Here is a 22,401-nt window from a genome sequence, read left to right on the forward strand (position 1 = left end):
TTCTTGGCCTCTTTAATCAACAGAAATTAAGAGGCCAGACGAGAAAGCAAGAACAAGGAACAGGTTCCCTTGCTTACTCCCTGAGTGGGTGGTGAGCTGGCCCCTGAAATGAGGGGAGGGGATGTGTGCAGGGTGTATGTGTGGCACCCTGCTTTCTTTCCTGACCCCTCAGGAGTGGCAGTTGGGTTTTGGCCTTTTTGTATCCTGTTCATAATTTGCCCCTATATCCATGCATGTAGTTGTTTTTACTCCTTTCAAGTTTCTTTGTATTCAGATCCTGGAGGAGACCCTTGTCTAGGTGAAAGCAAGTAAAGGGTCCCAGGTCCCAGCCTGTCTCGTTTTGAAAAGGACAGAATACAAATCATAGAGTGGGCTCATCAGGCCCCCTACCATGTGACCAGTTTAGGTTGTGTGTTGTGAAAAAGGAAAAAAAAAAAAAATCCCCAGGAGGTCCTTGTTCACCAACACGGAGTCTCCCCGGCAGGCTCACACTGTATTGCCCCACAAGGTGGAGGATGATTCAAATACTTCTTCACCCAGGTCTGTTCCTCACCATCTTCAGGGAAGGGTTGGAAGACCCATAGTTGCACCAAGAGCTTAAGGAATTTTCTATTTTCAGTGAAAGAAGAGGGCAAGCCTTCAGACCTGGACCATTTGCTAAAATTGGAATTTGGCAAGTGGCCATTAAATAATATGTGCATTTTAGTCCTTGAGTTTTATGTATTTGTTTTATTTTATTCATTTAAAAAGTAGGTCTTTCTTTGTTTCCAAGCAACTTAAAAGTGCAGAATCTAACCTGCATGCTGCAGTTTGAATTCTTGCTTCCCCTGCTATCTAATCAACTGTTGCCCAGGCTGCTTTTCATTGAATACACTTTTATTCAGGCACAAATACTTATTGAATTTCTACTATGAGCAACTGAACTGAACTGAACTATAAGCCTGGTACCTAGCAGATAAAGATGAGTAACATGCGCATGTAGGCTTCTTCAAGTGACTCCAAGGAGGAGGAAATGCAAATATCCAGACTTAACTATCTGCCAGAGGAAAAATATCCCCCCACCCCCAACCCTGTGGGAGTAGACTTTTGGCTTCCGTCATCTGTGGGAAGAAACGGCACTGTCTTTGGTCTGGCACTCATTTCTATGTGAGCTAAGATTTGTTCCTATTTATACTTCTCCAAGAAAGCTTAGGGCAGCATTAGGAGAAAAGAGTGACCTTAAACTATTGTGTGAAAATTAAAATATTTCAAAGTCTAGAGGCCACCATCTGTGTTTATTAATAGACAGAGAATTATCTGACCTCAGCATGACAGGAATTTTTCAGTCATTTGGGAGGGCCTCTCCCAAGGAGATTTGCTCCACACCCTAAAGATCAAGTGAAAATATGCTGATAGCTGGAGAACCTTAAGAGGAAGATGGAAACAGATGTTGGCTTATTTTCTGTCCTCACCCCCTTTCGTGCTCAGTCCCTTCAATTGTGTCCAACTCTTTGTGACCCTATGAACTGTAGTTCACCAGGCCCCTCTGTCCATGGAATTCTTCAGACAATAATACTGGAGTGGGTTGCCATGCCCTCCTCTAGGGGATCTTCCCAACGCAGGGATTGAACCCACATCTCCTGCATTGCAGGCAGATTCTTTACCCACTAGCCACCTGGGAAGCCCCCTTCATCCCCTTACTGCTCGTTAAAGACCATGTAGGTTTTCTTCACTGAGTGGAAACTGCCCCTGGAAGCAGCAGCCATCTTCAGTCTTTAAAAACATCCCTCACCTGCTGGCTATACATTTCTGAGAATATATGGATGCAGTGATTATATCAAGTTTCCAGCATCACCACATTGCAAACCCATTTGATCACAAATGGATTCTGAAGAACAGGATAAAATAATTATCATAAAACAGGATGGTTTGAAGGAAGGAAAATTTGATATGGTGGACTACAAATAAAGGCCATTATTTTTAGTTCAAGGATTGGGCCAGAAGTTAAAAACAAAAATAAGGAAACAAACAAACAAAAATCTTTGTTTAACAAGGGTGCCACAGCTCAGCACTGGGAGAAGTCACTTTGCTTCTCTGTCTACAGTCCTGGAAAAGATGTCAATTATGTCCTGCTTGGTAAAATTGTACCAAGGTCAGCCAGCACCTGTGCAATTCTAGCTGCCTATCAGGGATCACCTGGATTACCTCTTTTAATCTTCATAAGAGTCCTCAACCACTTTGACATAATTATTGTTATTACTCTTATCCTGGGTAGAAACAGAGGCCCAGAGAGATGAAGTAACTTGCCCGAGGACACAGATAATAAAGGGCATAGTCAGGGCCAGTGCAAAATGAAGATGTGGGGTCCTGGCCTAAGACAGGGAAGTCAATTTCCTTTCCCACATGGGTGGGGACCTGCCTTCCATGGGACTGGAGCCTCTGTGCCTGGCCATGTGCAGTAGCTGCCAGCCAGTTGCCATGGAACTGCCAGCCTAGGGCAGGGGTGGCAACTTACCACCCACCCCCCAGAGACACAGGAAGGTGTTGGGGGAACTGTACCTGACCCTGATCATCTCCTTGTCAATGTTCAGGCACCCATGGGGAGAGGGGTGGATGGCCACGGCTGAACACAAGACTTCCTGCTCACCAGGCCCCCTCTAATGAGGTCCGGTTGTTGCCCTGACAGAGGTCCCCAGCAGGTCTTAGGGTGCGGAGGAGGGCAGGATGCCAGGGCATAGTGGACACCAGGAGAAGGCAATGGCACCCCACTCCAGTACTCTTGCCTGGAAAATCCCATGGATGGAGGAGCCTGGTAGGCTGCAGTCCACGGGGTCACTAAGAGTCAGACACGACTGAGCGACTTCACTTTCACTTTTCACTTTCATGCATTGGAGGAGGAAATGGCAACCCACTCAGGTGTTCTTGCCTGGAGAATCCCAGGGACAGCGGGGCCTGGTGGGCTGCCGTCTATGGGGTCGCACAGAGTCGGACATGACTGAAGCCACTTAGCAGCAGCTTAGCAGTGGACACCAGAGAGGACTGTGCAGGAGCTGAGGTTCTAAGACCCCTGGGCTTGCTCCATTGTCCCAGCAGACACAAATTTAAAGATAAAATGATTCAGAATTTGAAGGCCACAATCACAGAGCATTAAGTCCCAAGACCTTCTAAGTGCCTACCCTGGGTGACTGTGCTAGTTGCAAGAAGCAAGCCCTGGCCACGGGCACCCATGCTAATATCCTGACTATGGTAGAATATCAAGGAAAATTCTAAGTCCTTTGATAAAGTCAGAAAGTAAAAATTTGTTCAGACTGTAAAAATCTTTGCGACCCCATAGACTATAGCTTGCCAGGCTCCTCTGTCCATGGAATTCTCCAGCAAGAATACTGGAATGGGTTGCCATTTCCTTCTCCAGGGGATCTTCCCAACCCAGGGATCAAACCCAGGTCTCCCATATTGCAGGCAGATTCTTTACCATCTGAGCCACTGGGAAAGCCCTGGAAAATTCAAAGTCCTTTGAAAAAGTCAGAAATTAAAAATTTGTTCAGACTACTAAAAATCTACCCTTTTGGTTCACCTTGAAAAGTAAAAACTGTTGTGAAGTATAAAGTGATGCTGTTAGTCCCCACAGATAACTTCATTCCCAACACCTCCCTAAGGAGTGTCTTGCTTTATGAAGCCTGACTTGACCTTCTCAAATAGAACTGACCACTCTTTTATTGTGCCAGGGCTTCCCTGATGACTCAGACAGAAAGGAATTTGCCTGCAGTGCAGGAGACCTGGGTTCAATCCTTCGGTCGGGAAGATCCCTTGGAGAAGGAAATGGCAACCCACTCTGTATTCGTGCCCGGAGAATCCCTGTGGACTGAGGAGCCTGGCAGGCTACAGTCCACGGGGTCGAAAACAGTGGGACACGACTGAGCGACTAACATTTTCACTTTATGGTGCTCCTTCCTAATTTGTGTAATTATAATGTTTAGAACTTGGGCTTTGAAATCAGACACACCTGAGTTGGAATCCCAGCTCTGTCAATAACTTTTTGTGAGACTGGGGCTAATTCCTTGCATCTGCTCTTCCGCTTGAGAACTGGGACAATGCAATGCTGGTGGCTCCAGCACTGCTGTACTGGATAGACTGAAGGATGGCAGTCTGGTGGAAATGAGGCCACAGGACTTGTCCTAACCTAGTGAAGGAGGAAACAGAGCTGGACTCCATCCTAGGCCAGGCTGCCAACATTAGGCTACACGCAGGATCACCCTCCCAGTGGACTCTGAATACCAATGGAAAACCAGACCCCCAGGATAAAAGAGCCTCAGGACTTGTACTTGGACTCTCTGTGGCCTAAAAGAATATGCTAATTATCTCTGTAACAGAACACATAAATTCCATTATGTTTATCGGGATATGACCACAGGCCTATTGATAAATGTCCACTGTTTATCTAGGCTTATGACAGAAGAATCATGGGTTAACTTTGATCGTATCTCTTTTACCTTGTCCAGACTAGTTTCAAGGAATTTGGGGAGGTGGGTTTGAGCAGGTACACTGAGGGAATATAAGGTTTTCACAAAAACTGGTCGGGGTCCTTGGCTAAGAGGAGACTCTGCTTTGGGCCTGCTGGTGTAATAAACTGCACTCCACTATCTATCTGCATTGTCCTTCTGAGTGAGTTTGTGTCCCAGAACGCGTGGCTACAACACTATGATTACAAAAGTAAGTACATTTGTTTTCGCTTAGATTTTATGTTTACTTGGAGTGGCTTTGATGCTGGTGGTGGGGCAGTCATGGATATAAAGAGGGTAAACAGCATTAACTATTGATGAGATTACTGCTTACCAGTGTCTGACACCAACAAAGGTAACTGCAAATATTTAGTATTAGTTTTTTTCAGTAGACTGAATTTTTTGAGAGTTGGGTCCTGTTTTATTCACCTGTGTCTAATACAATGCTTGGAGCCAAATGTCTAATTTAAATGAATTTTCTTTGCAATCTACACTAACAGTGAGGGGTTTATTGCTAACTTAGGACTTCCCTATAGCTCAGATGGTAAAGAATCCGCCTTTAGTGCAGGAGATCCAGGTTCAATCCCTGGGTTAGGAAGATCCCCTGGAGAAGAAAATGGCAATCCAATCCAGTATTCTTGCCTGGAGAAGCCCATGGACAGAGGAGCCTGGCAGACTCCTCATTGTGACAGTCGCGTCACAAAGAGTCAGACACGACTAAGTGACTAACACACTGGTAACTCGGGAGGGTGAATAAAAGAAATCTCTTAAGGGCTTTTATATTGTTAGAACTACAGATTAAAAAAAAAAAAAGCTAGGAAAAAAGAGGTCTACAAGGCCTTTCATGATCAAACATCCAAACCTATTCCTAAGTGCCTAGCACTTGATTTGTTTCATTTTTGTCTGCACTTAAAATAGTAAGGCTTCCCCTTGTGGCTCAGCTGATGAAGAATCCGCCTGCAATGCGGGAGACCTGGGTTCAATCCCTGTGTTGGGAAGATCCCCTGGAGAAGACAAAAAGGCTACCCACTCCAGTCTTCTGGCCTGGAGAATTCCATGGACTGTATAGTCCATGGGGTCGCAAAGAGTCGGTCACAACTGAGCTACTTTCACTTTTCAAAATAGTAAGCCTGAACATCACTCATTCGGTGAGGTTCCATACACTACTCTTTCGGAAGTTTTGTTCCAAAAGGGCGAGGAAAGAGAACTGCAGTGAACCAACGCTCACAACTTAGTGACTGCTGGATCACTGGGCGACGGCGACATTCTTGCTATCCAATCGCCGGGGAATCTGGAGAGAACGCTCTGGATTGGTCAGAGAAAACATCCCTCCAGGTTCATTCAAGGAGGGGCTTGGCGTGGGCGCGGCCGGCAGAGCATTTTGGCCAATCAGAGAACGGCAGAGGGGCGGGCTTGGCCGCAAAAGGGTGGAATGGAGCCTATCTGAAGGCGACTATCCGCCAATCAGATCCTCCTGTCGCGAACGGAGGGGGCGTGGCCTCCGGCGGCGGGTTCCCTACGGCTTAGGCCCAACTGCGGAGGAGGTGGGGCACGGGCGGGCCTGGGCGGGGCGAGCGGTGTAGGCGGCGGGGCCGGATGCGGGCGGTGCCGCGGCCGCGGCGGCCCTGGGGATGGGCGGAGCCCCGGCCGCCAGTGCTGGTGGCCGCTGCGAGCGGCCGCCTCTGCTCCCGCGCGTTGCTGCTACCCAGGGTGGCGGTATGCTGGGGAAAGGGGTAGTCGGCGGTGGCGGCGGCACCAAGGCGCCCAAGCCCTCCTTCGTGTCTTACGTGCGCCCCGAGGTGAGGGGGCGTCGCGCGGGCGGGGCGTCGTGCTGGAGTGGCCGGGGCGGGGGGCGCCGGGAGCCCCTTCCCTGCCTCCGGAGGGCCGCGAGCGTTTCCTGTCCGTGTACCGGAGGGGAGCTGAGCGGGATGAGGGCCCAGGGGAGCGATGGGACTCCCGGCGGGCCCGGGTGGGATTCCCCGACGCGGGCGGGCAGGTGCTCGAGTGCAGGGCCCACCTCACCGGGATACCAGGTGAAGGGGCCCTGGCCGGGAAGGTCCTGCGGCCCGGCTGGCTCCTGGCTACAGTTGAGGGGAGCTGGGGTTTGGGGCACCACCGGAGGGGAAGGGCTGGGGGTACTGACCACCCCCCGCCCCAACTCCGAGGACCTGCGTAGAACTTGCAATCCCGGCGGGTGGGTCTGCCCTGCTCTCGGAATTTCTCAGTGAGTGTGTAGAGCTTGCTTATCTCAGCTGCTTGCTCCTAAGAGTGCTATATGATGCCGCTGGCGGGATCCCGTGCCCTGCTTCCCGCTTCCCATCAGCTCTACTGGGAGAAAGTGGGGTCGGTCCCAGCCTCAATCAGTTATCTATCTCTTCCTTGTAAATTCCCCTCTGTCGCTTCTTCCCCCTTTCATTTCACTCCCTCACCATAAGCCTTTCCACCTCCTGCTTTCCTCCTGGAGTTTTACTGTCAAGTTCATTCATTCATTCAGAAGATATTTTTTGAGCTCCTACTCAGGGCCAAACACTGTTCTAAACTGCTTGGGGTATACATCAGTCAACAGAATAAATATCCCTGTTCTCTGGGAGCTTATCTGAGGGAGAGAGGAGTAAACAGTCGGTAAAATAGATATAAGTAATTATATGGTATATTAGAAGTTGCAAGTGGTATAAGAGTAGGGATTGACTGATGGCCCATGGGGCAAAGAACCTGCCTGCCAATGCAGGAGACACAGGAGACATGGGTATGATTCCTGGGTTAGGAAGATGCCCTGGAGGAAGGCATGGCAACCCACTCCAGTATTCTTGCCTGGAGAATCTTGATGGACAGAGGAGCCTGGAGGGCTACAGTACTTAGGGTCGCAAAGAATTGAACATGACTGAGTGACTAACGCTTTTTTTTTTTGTTTTCAATTATATGGTATATTAGAAGTTGAAAAGTATGGTGGGAAGAGAAAATACCCCCTTTTCCTCCTTGCACATGGGGCATTTGAGCAAAGACTTGAAGGATGTTTGGGATCTGAGGATAGAGTCTGGAATGTTGGAGGGCCATCAAGGAAACCAGCCTTGCAGAATCCAGTGAGGGAGGGGGATGCCCGAGTCCCGGGAGAGGAAGTTAGGCTGCAGCTTGTAGGCCCCGCTGAGCTCCTGATCCAAATGCCTGATTAGGTGCATTTTCATTTTTGATTTCTGAAGGGTTTTTTTTTTTCCCTGCTCCTCTCTTAGCACATTAATCAGCAACGGATGCGGAAGCATTGGCAAATTCCTGTGCTGTCTTCCCACCTCTGTAAAGCAGAGGCAGGTGGGCTGTGAGGAGAGGTCTTCATCAGGGAGTGCTTCTATAAAACCACCAGTGGCCTGAAGCCTTTGCATGTGTATCTTTAAATTCAAATGTGTGTCTTTTTTTCCAGTGCAGAGGACTCTTCTTATTTTTAGTCCTAATTTTAAAATAAAAACCACTTCCTCTGTAAATGCTTGATAAGGAGTCAGGGTCATCTTGAATATTCAGCAGGCTCCCCTTATAGTATCGAGGGTAAGTAATGTGGTCAATTTCTCTTTGTGTCTTTTTGATTGAGCCTGGGTTGAAATGAAACTGATCTTTTAACCTTTCCTCTTTAGTGAGATTCGAATGCGAGTGGAAAGTCTTCTGAAATGTGGCCAGAGTTCAAGAATGTTCCAATTTTTTATCCACCAAGCACACATGTTGTAATTAGGCATATTTTCCCTCTTTGCCCACAGCTCCTGATATATTTCCTTTGAGGGATATTAGGGAAGGGGAGTGGGTCAACCCCAAAATAAGCCTGAAGTGGTCACATTTTTCAGATCCTTATAGTTGGCAGTTCTCTTTCCTCACAGTAAAATAATGCTATGTAGACACTGTGCTTCTTTCTTGAAATCTGTCTCTAAAAATATTTTGTGACAGAGTATAAGGCTGTGACCTAAATTGTTGATGAGTTTTAGAAGATAAGGGAATGAAAGAGTGAGGAAGCAATTTGTCATTAAGTATAATCTAGCTTTTGCTAGCCATTACATTATGGGAAATACATGTGAGCAGTTTTGAGGTGTCGCTATGTGTCTCTGAGAGCCCTGGATCTGATAAACTTCTGTTGGTTCACTTAATAGAAGTTCTTCTGAAGACTGTCATTCTGCTGTTCCTATTCCTTTCCCTCATATCGAGTTCATCTTTAGTGCTTTTCATGTGTGCTCTCGCATCACTTCTTTGTACGCAGTTTGCTTTTGTTAGCTGGGAGGTCGCAATTTCTCACAGCTCTTTTTGCTGGTAGATCACTAAGCCACCAGGACAACCTTCAGGATGTAAGGTGCCTTATGGCCCCTGTGCCCAGTGATGAACTTGTTCTTGACTGATCAGATCTTGTAAGATTTAACAGGATCTGTGTTCTGTATGCCAAAGAGGCTATCAAGAGTTAGCACTTTCTATCAAAAGCAGAAGGCTTAACTGGGTAAAAGTATTTGCAGATGATGCTTTTACACATAAGGACTTTTTTTTTTTCTCTTGTGATCCGAAAGGGTTGGCATTGGATGGCCTAAAATGAGGGACAGGAGTTTACTTCCTCCGTTAACACTGGATCTCTGCCACAGTAACTTGGCTCTTCTGTCACTGATTCTCCTAAATCAGTGAACAAGCAAGTTAAAATCTTGAGCTGTAATTTAGGAACTTTGGTCGCGTTTTGTAATCTCTGCCCAAAGGGTGGCACATCAATAAATTTGGTAAATAGGAAGTCGATGGTTTTGGAAGCTGAGGTGAACAGGAGGGAGAGAGCTGGGCTGGTCTTGGTGGTACCCAAAGGCTGTACCTGAAAATGCCAGCACCTTCACCCCAGCATAGGCCCAGGCACAAGGTGCCTCTGTGCAGTGGAACCCTGGATGCTGAGCTCTGCTTCAGCAAGGTGGTAGCTTATAGTTTGGGTGCCAGCTCTTCTGTTCTTATACAGAAAACACCTGTTTGAATTATGGTGATTTCAGAAACCATTAGTGTTCATTGTGGAAAAATAAGACAATGTAGATAAGCAAACATTTTTTAAATGGAAAAATTGCAAGCTTATTAGTGACTTGCAGTGTATCCTGTCAGGTGTGTGTGTAGGGCATATATATATATATATATATTTTTTTTTTTTTTACCAAAATGGGATTAATATTGCTGATCACATTATTTTATAATCTGCCCATTTCACCAGAAATGTATATTGTAAATGTCTTTCCATGTCAGTTGTCAACTGTAACTTCTTTTTAAATTAGACCCCTTTTCCTCAACAGAGACGGACAGTGTGATGGGAGATGGTAGGTAGCACAAAGAGGCCAGGAAGGTAGTATGGTTTTAAAATGGTTTTCTGGTCAGTTACCTTCTCTGGTACCGAAGGACAACTGATTTCCTTAAGACTGGCAGTTCTCTGCTCAGTTACCTTGAAATTGTAAGCTCTGCTTTGGTAGTTCTTAGTTTAGAAGGCCACGGCAACCCACTCCAGTACTCTTGCCTGGAGAATCCCAGGGACGGTGGAGCCTGGTGGGCTGCCGTCTATGGGGTCGCACAGTCGGACACGACTGAAGCGACCTAGCAGCAGCGGTTAGAAATGCTTACTGTCTGTACCTGGCAGCTTGTATTAATAAATAAAGCACCACTGTGTGTGCACGCTCAGTTGCTCGGTCATGTCCAACTGTGCGACCTCGTGGACTGTAGCCCGCCAGGCTCCTCAGTCCATGAATTCTCCAGGCAAGAATATTGGAGTGGGTAGCCATCCCTTCTCCAGGGGATCTTCCGACCCAGGGATCGAACCCGGGTCTCCCACACGGCAGGCAGATTCTTCTGCTCAGCTACCAGGGAAACCCCATTAAATGGTGGTCCTAGAAGAAAGTTCTGATTTAATAAGAACGGGGTCTCTCGTGCTGAGAGAGCTGAGTAAATGCCTCGGGGTGCTGTGTGTTGCCTTCTGAAACTAAGACCAGGAAGAGTTCAGCTTTGAGAGTCTGCCCTACTTGTGCCCATGTTCGTGTGGTATGCCAAATATGGTTAAGATGTACTTTCTAGTTGAGTTTAGGTCAGTGTTTGACTTGAATGTATTGGTAATAGTTATTAGTTACTTAGTTGTGAATTTTTAGAGTTGGAAGAAAACATAGAGATGACCGAGTCTACCCGTGAACTCTTGGTCTGTTCTGCTGATGTGGAAATGAGGCCCTTAGGGTTACTTGTCCTGCCCACGGGTACAGTGCTTTTGTAGAGCAGGGTTAAGAGCTGTCTCCTGAGGCCAGTAGTGCCTGTGACTAAGCCAGACCCACAGGAGTTCAGGAAAGGTTTTATATAGATTTGAGGAGAACAGACAAGAGATGTGAAGACTGAGAAAAGTCCAAAAGATCCAGATTTAAGAGCCGATGCTTTTCATTGATTCCCCCAGGGAGAAGAATGCATCTGATTGCCTCTTCCTCACTTAGGGCTGTTTCTTTTGGTGGGGGGAAGTGAACCTGTGATCCTGTATGCTTCCCAGAGCTAGGACTGTGGGAATATGTTAAAATTTTAAAAAAATTTCTACTGGTATTGATTAGGCACTTCTGTGTCCCAGAAACTCCTTATCTCATTTCATCCTCATCTGTTTTACGCAGTGAGTACTACCGTGACCTCTCTTTTTTGTGTCCAGACGTGCAAAGTGAGACCCAGAGAATACCTTGCTCAGGGTCACAGCTGGCAAGGGTTGGTGCCAGGATTTAAACTAGGGTGGTCGGACTCCAGGGCCATTCTCTTATCCCTCTGTTTGTGAATGCTGGGGATATTGTTAGTGAAGCATACTTGTAGGCATGCCTGGTGTTTGCACACGAGAATGCCTTTTCCTGTTCTCTGGCAGCAGTTTCTTTCTTGGCTTTTGTTAGTTTGTCCACCAGGGGATCATGAGCAGATATGGGGCTCATTGGAGATATGATTTAATTTGTTCAACAGGTACTTACTCAGCACCGAGTGGTGATTGGCACTGTTCTAGATGTTGGGGGTCCAGAACAGATGAAATGATTGAGATTATTTTTGGTGGAACACGATGGTATTGGACTGTTAATACCAACTTTGATGACTTTGATGGGTCGATGACAAGAAGAGATTGGCTTATCCTAAAACAGACCTCCTTCCTCAGTTGTAGCAAGAAAGTAATACCTCTGAAAGCAAAATCTAGATCCGTTAGTTTAAGATCCTGTGGAGAAGAACTCCATTCCCAACTACTTTTTCTAAGGGCAGAATTTTCTCCTTGAGCTTCGAGATCATCAGTAGTGACTTCACAGGCTGTTAAAGGACATGAAGAGTTCTTCCTGAAACGACCACTTTCCTAGCTGTGGCTTTAGCCTGATGATCTGTCCAGAGCTTCCGCTTTTTCTCTACTGCATGTGCTTCCTGCGGCATCTCCCTGGGTCCCTTCCAGCACCACACAGCTTCTGCAGACAGAGCACCAGAAGATGTCAGGAGGCTGATATCAGGCAGTCCTGCCTGCAGCCAGCAACACAGTGGCCACTGTGACGGCCCCCATGCAGCCACCACTCTTCTGCACCCTGCTTCTGTCTCTGATGTTAAAATCAGCCGTGCTGTTAGAGTCTCAGGCTGTGGGACACCCATGCTTAGAAACTTAGATGTTCTGGATCCTTCTCTGCACATGCTCAGCAGCATGTTTGCTGTCCTTTGACTACTTCCACAGGAAACCGTCCTGTATCGCAGTATGCATCAGAGAGAACTCAGTTTTTAGAGGGTCAGAAAAATTTTTAATCGCTATGAAAGTTGTATACCTTATTTTAATGATAAAGACAATATTGCCGACTTTGGAAGTTAGGAAAATGAAGCTACCCAGGAAAATGAAGCTACCCTTAATTATGCTACCCTAATAACCAAAGTGACTATTTCCATTTTTTCTTGTAGTATGTCCAGGCTTGGTCTGTGTCTTACGCTGTTGCAAACACAATATGTCTAAAAATGTATAGCCTGCCCTCTGGTAATCGTGTTTGAAGGTGGTACCACTGATTCCTGTCAGCAGAGCAGAAACTTAAGAGCTGTTTTTCCAGCAGGGAGCCAGCCTCAGTTTTTCATGTGACGTCTTTTTTTTTTTAAGTATTTATTTATTTGCTTGCTTTTGGCAGCACTGGGTCTTCATTGCTGCGTGTGGACTTTTCTCTAGTTGCGGCGAGTGGGGGCTACTCTCCAGTTGTGGTCCAAGGGCTTCTCACTGCAGTGGCTGCTCTTGTGGTGGAGCACAGGCTCTGGGGCACCTGGGCTCCGGTAGTTGTGGTGTGTGGGCTCAGCATTTGTGGTGCACGGCTTAGTCTCCCTGCAGCATGTGGGGTCTGCCCAGACCAGGGATCGAACCCGTGTCCCCTGCACTGGCAGGTGGATTCTTAACTACTGGACCACCAGGGAAGTCCACACTAGTGACTTCTGATGTGCTGTTTTGGAGACCCCAAGGAGAACAGAGGGTTTGTAGTTCAATGAATCACTTAGAATCAGCCTCTTGAGGTAGATTGGGAGGTAGGATTGAATTGGAATAATTCTGCCAACCTCTAGTCTGCTGCTGCTTCGGAGGGAAGAAGAGAGGAGGTAGACGTGGAGAGGGACCCCAGGAGTGAGCAAACCTTTCCAAGAGCTGAAGGGTCACAGGGGCCTCCCCGTTCCCCTAGTCCCCTCTGCGTACCTGGGCGTCACTCTCCAGGGAAAGCAACCACTTGTCATTCCTCCGTCTTGATACCTATGCATGAGGCCAGTCCTTCCAAGCCTCAGTTGTATTTTTACTGGAAAAGTGGAAATAATGACATCTGTCTTATCTGATAGGTGTATGTGAACATTTATGAATCTGAACTGTGATTGTGCACAGCGGGTGCTGCTTAGCAGAGAACGTGGCCACTAGCTGGGTAACCTTCAGGAGATGTGGGCTTTCACTGTTACTGTTATACAGGAGCCCCCTGGAGGGTTCCAGAAAGTACTCAGTCATCAGTCTTAGAATTCAGAAATCTTTCCCTAAGCTAAGGTGTTAATGACAGTGGAGTGTTTCAGTTGTTGCAGTTGTCGCCATGGCACCCTGCCCGGAAAGTTCTCTGTGTGGTAACTCTTTCTTAGAGTGTTTTTCACTATCTCGGAAAGTTTCTTTTCCTCTTTTCTTATTTCCTTTTTACTTTTGAGAATGCTTTGATTATATTTAAAATTCCAACCTAATGAGAACACTGAGTGGTCGGCTTTTTTTCATTGTTAACATTTGGCCTTTGACATTTTGCTGGATTAATTCTGTAGACTTATTTTTTTCCTCTCTCCTCATTTCTGAGTCTCTCCATCATAGGCCACATTTTATGCATTTATCACATCTGGTCAATGATTTACCGAAGATATGAGTAAGGAAAATCAAATCACCTCTGGGAGTAATAATTCTCTTTACGTGCTCCAAAGGCAGTAGCCAGATCATGTGCTGTTTTGACTTTAAATGCTTCAGTCCTTGTACACCTAGCTGGTGGGCGGCCTTTCAGAGGAGTCTAAGCCCTCACTTGTTTGCTTTGTGGGGAGAGGGTGGCTTCAGCCAGGAGAAAAGCAGGGCTTGTGCGTGAAAGCACTGGCTACAGAGGTGACATATTTTGAAGTCTGCCTTTTCCCTGGTAACAGATTGTCAGCCCTGTCTCAGGCAGTGATCCTGAACTGCTGGATTTTTTTTTTTTTGTTTGTTTGTTTGTTCTTGTTTTTGCTGAGAGGGTTTTTTTTTTTTTTTTTTTTTTTTAAGATTCCTGAGAATGCCTGTGATGGGAATGGTCCCAGTTTTTTGGATGAAAAATCTCACTCTTCCTTCCTCTTTCTCCATACATAAGATTGTATCCCTGTTTTGCTTGAATCCCTTGAGATCTGCTTCCTGGTGTGACTTCCCCTCTCTGAGCCTCCCTTTGATCTTCATCTAACGTTGGGTGCCCATCTTCCTGGCAGGCTTATTTTAAGCATGAGCAGAAGCACTATGTACGCCCAAACAATAACTTGAGTTGGGAGAATTATTGAGTGTTGCTACCATTTGCTAAGCACTGTGTTAGAATTAGGAATGAGAGAAAAAAGCAGTCTGTGCACTCAGGAGGCCCACATTCTGCCGGCGAGATGGCACGTCGACAGATGGCTGCAATGCACGGAGGTAGGTGCTGCCTGTTGACAAGGGAGGAGCGCATGACACTCCCAGGCACGGAGGAGGGCCTGCTGCGGCCCCACGGCAGCATCTGGCCTCATTGGGAGGCTGCGTGGGACTTGGAAGGGGCAGTGTTGATATGGGTTCCGGTGTGGGGAGAAGGAGGCTGCAGGCAAGAGGGATAAGTTGGAAGACTCACAGGTGCGTGGGGACCAGGTGGTTGGACCGTCTGTCATCATCTCTTATGTAAGGTGCATGCGGGCATGTGAATGCGGCAGGTCTTAAAGAGTAGAATCCGGGGGTACCTCTGGGACCTGCAGTTTGTTCCGTTTTCTGTGGATGCTGCTGTACGGGTCAGCCTGGCTTTTGGTGAGCCTGTAGGCAGCTTCTCATTTGCCCCAGTTCCTCTTGCTCCAAGATCATGGAAGAGCTACTGCCCCAAGGCTTTCAGCTCCTTGCCAGCTCCTCTGCTGACCTGACATCTATACATAGCAGCCCTGAGGTGCTTCCCTGGTAGCTCAGGTGGTAAAGAATCTGCCTGCAATGCAGGAAACCCCGGTTCAATTCCTGGCTAGGGAAGATCCCCTGGAGAAGGGATAGGCTACCCACTTCAGTATTCCTGGGCTTCCCTGGTTCAGACAGTAAAGAATCTGCCTGCAGTGTGTAAGACCTGGGTTCGATCTCTGGGTTGGGAAGATCCCCTGGAGGAGGGCATGACAACCCACTCCAGTATTCTTGCCTGGAGAATCCCCATGGACACAGGAGCCTGATGAGCTCAGTTCATGGGGTCACAAAGAGTCAGACACAACTGAGTGACTAAGCACAGCCCAGCACAGCCCTGGAGGGGGACAAGGAGGGGACACACAGAAGGCAGTGCCATGTGTTTCCGCAGCTGCTGCTGGTCCCATCAGTTAGCTTAAATGGTAAGACTTTGGTGGTCCCGTGACCGCCCCCTGACCTCTTTCTCCTAGCGCTGGTGTACATTCCAGCACTGCCCTCCTCACTCTCGGTGTCATGAGGGGTTAGGGGCATGGCTTTGGAATTAGAGTTTTGCTACTCACTGTATGGATTTAGGCTGGGTATGTAAGTTCTCTAAGCCTCAGTTTCTTAGTCTGTATGATGGGAATAAGGGTCCTAGTACTTAGTGTCCAGCCCATACTTAGTGTCGTTAGTCTCAAGTGAGGCCCTCCGTGGAGAATTGCTAACGCAGTACAACTTGGCTTGTAGTAAATGCTTGCTGCTGCTGCATCTGCATTGCTTCAGTCGTGTCCGACTCTGTGCAACCCCATAGACGGCAGCCCACCAGGCTCTGCCGTCCCTGGGATTCTCCAGGCAAGAACACTGGAGTGGGTTGCCATTTCCTTCTCCGAGTAAATGCTTAGGAAATGTTAACTGCCGTACTTGCTGTTAAGTCTTCACCCCAGAAGTCGCAGCTGTGTGTCTTCGTTCTCGTGTCCTTGTCTTTGGCCACTAGAGCAGGTCCCGATAACAGCTTGCGTTCCTTTTGAGCATCATTCTTTGCGCTCCCTCGCAGAGGCGTGAGTCTGGAGCTGGGGGCGCCGTCCCTCCTGTGGGATCCTGCCATACCCACGGTGTGCGTCCTTCCCATCTCCCTTCCAGCACGGTTTTCTTTCTCAGTGAGCTGTTTCATGGATGCCCTCTCTGCCCTCCTATATCAGTATCTTCCCTTATCTCAGGGCTTCCAGGGATACCTGGGGTTTGGGCAACATGTTAGGTCCTGGGACTTTGCCTCCAGTTCAGCTCCGCTTCCCTCCTTCCCAGCTGCTGCCAGCACCTCTCGTTTCCTCAGTCCTGTGTGGTCCAGACCAAGCACCTCATCTGATGCCCGGGACCACCAATCACAGCTGCTTACCTTACACAGGTTTTCCCACCTGCCACCTCTCCCTTTGGAACCCCCCTCCCCCAGACAACCCTCACATCATGGCCAGGCTCCTTTTAGACACCGCCTTGACGTGTCATTTTCCTATTTAAGGGTCTTTCATGCCCCCTGCCCTTTCCACTGGTCCGAACCTTAGCACCTTTCCCAGGCTCACCCAGATTCTGCCTGCTTCTGGTTTGTTGATAGAGCAATAGCTTGGATTCAGGAACCTTGGGCTGTGGCCATTTCTTATCTGAGTGTCCTCGAGGAAGCCCCTTCACCTCTTTGGGTCTCATTTCCTGGATTAGGCAAGTGTTTTTAAACATATTTTGTTCAAGGAGCTTTTTTTTAAAAAAAAAAAACAACAAAAAAACCCAGCATGATTCTTGAACAACTTTTTCAAAACCCAGTGTCCCCAGTCCTGCTTTAGAGATTCAGATATGACCCCCGGGGGCAGGGGGAAGGGTGTATGTGAATGATGGGGGGGGGGTGGGGAGTGGGAGGGAGACCTGCAGTAGGAACCTGTAGTTTTTTTCAGTTCACTGGCATCTCTTCCTTCAGCCCCTCTTGAGAACTGCTGTTTCAGATGAAATCACAGAGGAAGCCCAAGAATAGAGACAGACCTCTCTCTCTTCTGAGAGAGGGTGTGAGAGGTGCAGTGTGAAGGCCCCCGAGGGCGCCTGTTCCTTCAGCCCCTGTGTGTTCCCAAGTCTTTCCTCGTGACTGGCAGCCTCCCTTCTTCGTGTCTGTGGTGCAGGCTGACTGTAGCTACGGGTTTTGATGGTGCCGTCGAGCGTTTATTGTCTACTCCTTTGTGCTGTGTGTCTGTGGCTCTCATTTCCCCAACAGGACTTAAGCTCCTCCAGGGCAGGGCTGTAGTGCCCACCACTCAGCGTGGCCTTGTGGAGCTCACGGTGGCTTCAGGGAAGGGTGAATAGGGCGGTGGCTCAGGGCCATCATGGGAGAGGGCCTCAGAAGGTCGCTGGTGGGCCCTTCACTCAGGTCGTGTTCACCTCTCCTGCAGAGTGAGCTTTGGGGGCTGAGGTTGAGAACTATATGAGGAACTTCGGTGTGATCACTGATTTGACTCTGGGTCTTTGTGCCCCAAGAGTCTGCTTTGGCAGGAGGTGTTTTGCCTAAAAATATTCGTTTTCACTGTCACTGTGGTGCTGACGTTGGTAGGCTATTGACCTGCGTGGATGCCTGAAGCCCAGCTGTTGCCCACAATGTGTCTCGGGCCGCCCTTAGCTTCCTCAGGCAGCTCCTGAGCTCAGGCCCTGTCTGTTGGAATTGAGCCAGCTCTTTGGCGAGGTCAGATCTGTGGGTTTTGAGGCTTATGCTGCCCACGGTCTCACCATTTCCTCTCTAGCTTGAGTTTCCTACCAGGGAGAATGTGATAAAGGGTTTGGATTATTTAAAGGCCTGGGGAGTGCCTGGTAAGAGTGATCCTTGCTAAGAAGCATGGTAAACCTTCCATTGCTGTGCAGTGGGTGATGAGCTGTCAAAACAGGTGAGGGCTTTACCGTGGATCATCTTGGCGAGCAGTTACTTTTTTCCTTCAAAAAAAATCTGAGATAAGGGGGACTAGCAGGAGATCTAAATGGGAGAGAAAGGATTTAGAATGATACATGAATGAGATAGTCAGGCTCAGCTGTTGCGGGGGTGGGGTGGGGGGGTGGTGTAAGGGCGCCGTGGGAGGTCGTTGCCTGTTTCCCCTGCCCTGGAGACTTGTCAGAGTCGAAGAGACACTTAATGGTACTATTGTGTAATAAGAGAAAAGTTTAAGATTGTCTGCTTAGGGCTGTGGGAAGAACGGGGTGACTGCTCTTGGGTAAAGGCACCTTTGGGTACCTGAACATATTGTAGAGTTGACTTTGGTGACAGTTGTACAATTCTGTGAGTGGACTGATAAATACCTCGATTTGTATACTTTAAATGGGTGAATTGTATGGTATGGGAGTTATGTCTTAATAAGCTCTTATGGAATCACAGTTTATGAATCAGAAGGACCAAACTTAGGGTCTGAAGTCTTGAGTTCTGGCTTCACCACTTATTTAGCCCTCTGAGCCTGGGCACATCATCTAACCTCCTGGAGCTTCACTGGTTTTATCTGTGAAGTGAGGATGAAAATGTGAGGGATTGTTGTTAAGACAAATGACACAGGGCATGTGAAATAGGACATAGTAAAACCTCTGCTAATTACACATTTACATGTTTAAGTTAGTCTGTTTTTGTGGATAATGGATGTTTAGCCTGAAATGCTCCTGAGAATTCCCTGCTCGCCCTATGAACTGAACACTGCTTGTGGCTGAGAACTGATTTGCATGATGTGTAAAGAGCAGAGTCCTTAAAAACCAGGTTTCGAACTGCCTCATGTCTGTGGTCTGGGACCTTGAGTCCAGACAGAGAGCGTCGGTTAGCCTCTTACTGGACGTCAGATGCTGACGTCGTGCTTTATTGTAACAGTAATTGTTGCCTGTCTCCACCTGCCAAGGCAGTGTACTGTTAGTAGAGTCGAGCTGTGGTCAGCGGCAAAGCTGGTACCTGGTCAGGCTGACTCGGCAGGGTGCAGAGTCATCTGTCCAGGAGTCGGGGGCCAGCAGCCTTGGAAATCGGCTCCAGGAAACAAATCCTAATTTGATTTCTCCAGCTTCCTAGACCTCAACAGTAGGTAGACTCACTCAGTCTCTAAACTCCATCCTTAGTGATCAGGCTTCCGATTCAGAGTGTTTTTGAATATGCCCCTGCCCTACCGATGAAACTAGAGCGTGTTTCAGGAAGCCAGCTAAGGGAGAGGTGTGAGGAAAGGTCAGTAATACTTGCCACTGATCACAAACTTAGGTGGTAGTTTTTATTTATTTATTCTTTTTGTGTGTGTGTGTGTTTAAGGTGTGCACTTTATTGAACTGGTCTCAAGTCAGTGTACAGGAAAGCCCTGACTGCCTCCGCACCTCGACCCGCTCCCAAGGGGACCAAAAGCCTTCATACATCTCAAGTTGAGGGACAAAAAAAGGGGTCTATGATGGCTGTCCATTCAAAATAAAACAAACAAAAAGAACAAGTACTAAGGCGAAGATTAAAAACAAAATTTTTTTTGGAGTACATAATTTACACAAAAGCGATCACCTCCCCTGTGTGGACTCGGGTGAGGACTGGCCCCTTCTCCTTAGAGAGAAGCGGGGTGGCTTCTGGGAAGGCAAAGGACTTCCTTATTTATTTATTCTTAAGCTTTAAAATAAAAAAAATTTTTCGTTCAAAGCATAGTCAGTGCACAGTGTTACGGAAGTTGGACCTCCCAGGTGGTCCAGTGGTGAAGAATCCTCCTGCCGGTGGAGAAGACATGGGTTCGATCCCTGAGTCGGGAAGATCCTGGAGAAGGAAATGGCAACCCCCCCCAGTATGCTTGCCTAGAAAATTCCATGGACAGGGGAATCTGGCAGGCTACAGTTCATGGACTTGAAAGAGTGGGACATGACTGAGTGACTAAGCACACACGCACGTTATGTAAGTTATAGGTGTCCAACAGTGATGCGCAGTATTAGGTAGTCAGTTTGGGTAGAATTGTCTCAAGAACTGTGTTTAGGATTAAAGAATATTACCAGGATCAAGAATTGTTTTTCTCTTTCTATTTTGTTATGCATGCTTTCAGTAGACTTTTATTGGCATTTTGCTATCTAGGAGCATATAAGTTGTTGAGGCTAAAAATACGAAAAGTACAGCTCCAGCCCCCACTTAGCATCACTCTTTGCAGAGACAGACAAGGAAAGAAACTATTGCAGTATAAGAAAGGTTTGCAGAGGACTTGAACTATATGGCAGTGGGTTGGATGGCGAATTGGCTGGGTGGGACTGGCGAGGGGGGATGAGGGGCCCTGTGGGTGTGGGGGCGGGGTAGAGGCAGTGCGAGGGTGATCAGAAGTGGGCAAGATACACCCGATGGTGGCTGGGGTAAGTGCTGCAGCCAGGGCCGATGACGGGCGCGGATGGCTTCTGGAGCTGTTAAGAAAGCAGAGCAGACAGAATTCGAGAGGCAAGGGAGAGCTGAGAATGACTGCTGGGTGGATGCAGGGCTGGAGTCCAGAGGACGGCAGGTGCAGGGAGGGATGGGGGAAGGGGTGAGCTGATTTGGAAATGGGAATTTGGAGGGTCTGAGGGCCATTCCAGCACGAGTGGCTGGGAGGCTGTCTGGGGGTCCAGATCTGGATCCCCAAAGAGGAGTCTGGAGTGCAGGTTCGTTTGAGGGGAGGAGGGCCATCAGCATGTGTTGCTGGAGAGTTTCCCTAAGGAGCAGAGGTCCTATGAGGAGATGCCCGGGAGGGAGATGAGGAAGAGCAGCCAGACAGCGGGTCGGTTGTTTGGCCCGGAACTCATTTATGCTGATTCTCAGGTCTCAGCCTAATTGACACTTCCTGAGGGTAGCGGTCTTTTCTGGTCTCACCTCCGCATGTGGTTAGGTGTCCGTGCCGAGTCCCCGCCATGGCCTGCCCGCCCCCGCCCCCGCCCCCGGCGTAGCCCTGCACACGTCACTGTTGCCCCTACTGTGGTCGCACCCCCTGTGCTCTGGGGAGGGTGGGGCTGTGTGTTGAGTTCACCCCTGCATTTGCTGTGCTGGTACAGCAGGTGCCTAAGAAAGGATAGTGCAGTCGGTGAAAGAGCGTCTGAAAGGCAGGGGAGGAGACAGCGTTGCTGGGGAGGATATGGTTGGCGGGCAGGCCCAGGATTGTTGCAGCGAAGGGCACAGCGCTGGGCAGGCAGGCCCAGGCTCAGGTCTCGCTTCACTTACCCTTGGTCAGCCTCGATTTCCTCCTCTCTAAAATGGGAGCAGTAATGTCAGTCAAGAGTGGAGAGGATTAAGTGAGATGATGTGTAAAAAGAGAACCTTCTGTTGGTGTCTGTTATTAATATGTTACTGGCTTTCCAGGTGGCACAAGTGGTAAAGAACCCACCTGCCATGTAGGAGATGTAAGACACACAGATTCCATCCCTGGATTGAGAAGATTCCCCTGGAGGAGGGCATGGCAACCCACTCCAGTATTCTTGCCTGGAGAATCCCCATGGACAGAGGAGCCTGGGAGGCGACAGTCCTTGGGGTCACAAAGAGTCAGACATGACGGAAGTGACTTAGCATAATGAATGAATATTTATAGCACTGATTCCCCAGTTTTCCAGTTTTTTTTTTTTTAATGTGTGTCTGTCTAAATGTCTTGAATGCTGAAGTCAGTTCTCCATCTTTTATCCCGGGTGTTTGGTGGTTAGCCTACCTGGAAGCTGGTGGTTGGAATCAGTCAGTATCCATTGGAGGCAGGTCCACCTTGCGGCTCTGAGGAACCAGACACACAGCTTGAGTGTTGACTCCTGGTTTCGCTCCGCAGGCTCACTGCAGCCCTGTGATCTGTGCCACTCCTTCTCAGAGACGAAAGTCTGAGCCATCAGGTGGACGCCTTTCAAATGCTCGACCAGTTGCACAACGAGGCGGATGTACTTAGTGCCACTGAACAGTGCAGTTGAATATAGTTAAAATATTATGTTTTATATTATGTGACTGTTGCCACAATTAAAAAAAAGGAAAAGGAATCCATGCTGGGCCAGCTGTGGGAGGTGGGTCCCAGTGGGCATGTCTCCTTTGGGCTGCAAGCTTGGAGAGTGGGTGGCAGTTCTCACATCTTGTCTGGCACAGGTGGCAGAATGGGAGTGCCTCTGGCCCAGCGCGGGCGGAGTTCCCAGGCCGTGTCGGGGCAGCAAGTCCTGGGAACTGCTGATTGTCCAAGCGCAGCAGGAACGGAGGTAGCTCCTTTTGATCTGTGGGGTAAAATGTACGGAAACTGGAAGACCTGCTGTTTATGCCCTTATCCCCTTTTAAAACAAACAAACAAAGGTAGCCATAGCATTGGGGTAAATATTGAAATAAGTAATTAACAAAAA

General features: G+C 48.3%; 1 protein-coding gene across 1 annotated transcript in view; it reads left to right on the forward strand.

Annotated features, from left to right (window-relative positions):
• Positions 1-6,039: 6,039 nt before the first annotated feature.
• Positions 6,040-22,401, forward strand: part of MTMR12 (myotubularin related protein 12) — a 68,746-nt gene continuing 52,384 nt past the window's right edge. Inside the window, exon 1 of the mRNA XM_027520012.1 lies at positions 6,040-6,277. Coding sequence (XP_027375813.1) covers positions 6,110-6,277 — 168 coding nt within the window. The 5' untranslated portion in view covers positions 6,040-6,109. The remainder of the gene's footprint in view (positions 6,278-22,401) is intronic.

The sequence above is a fragment of the Bos indicus x Bos taurus genome, chromosome 20, assembly GCF_003369695.1.
Source record: "Bos indicus x Bos taurus breed Angus x Brahman F1 hybrid chromosome 20, Bos_hybrid_MaternalHap_v2.0, whole genome shotgun sequence".
Classification (NCBI taxonomy): Eukaryota; Metazoa; Chordata; class Mammalia; order Artiodactyla; family Bovidae; genus Bos; species Bos indicus x Bos taurus.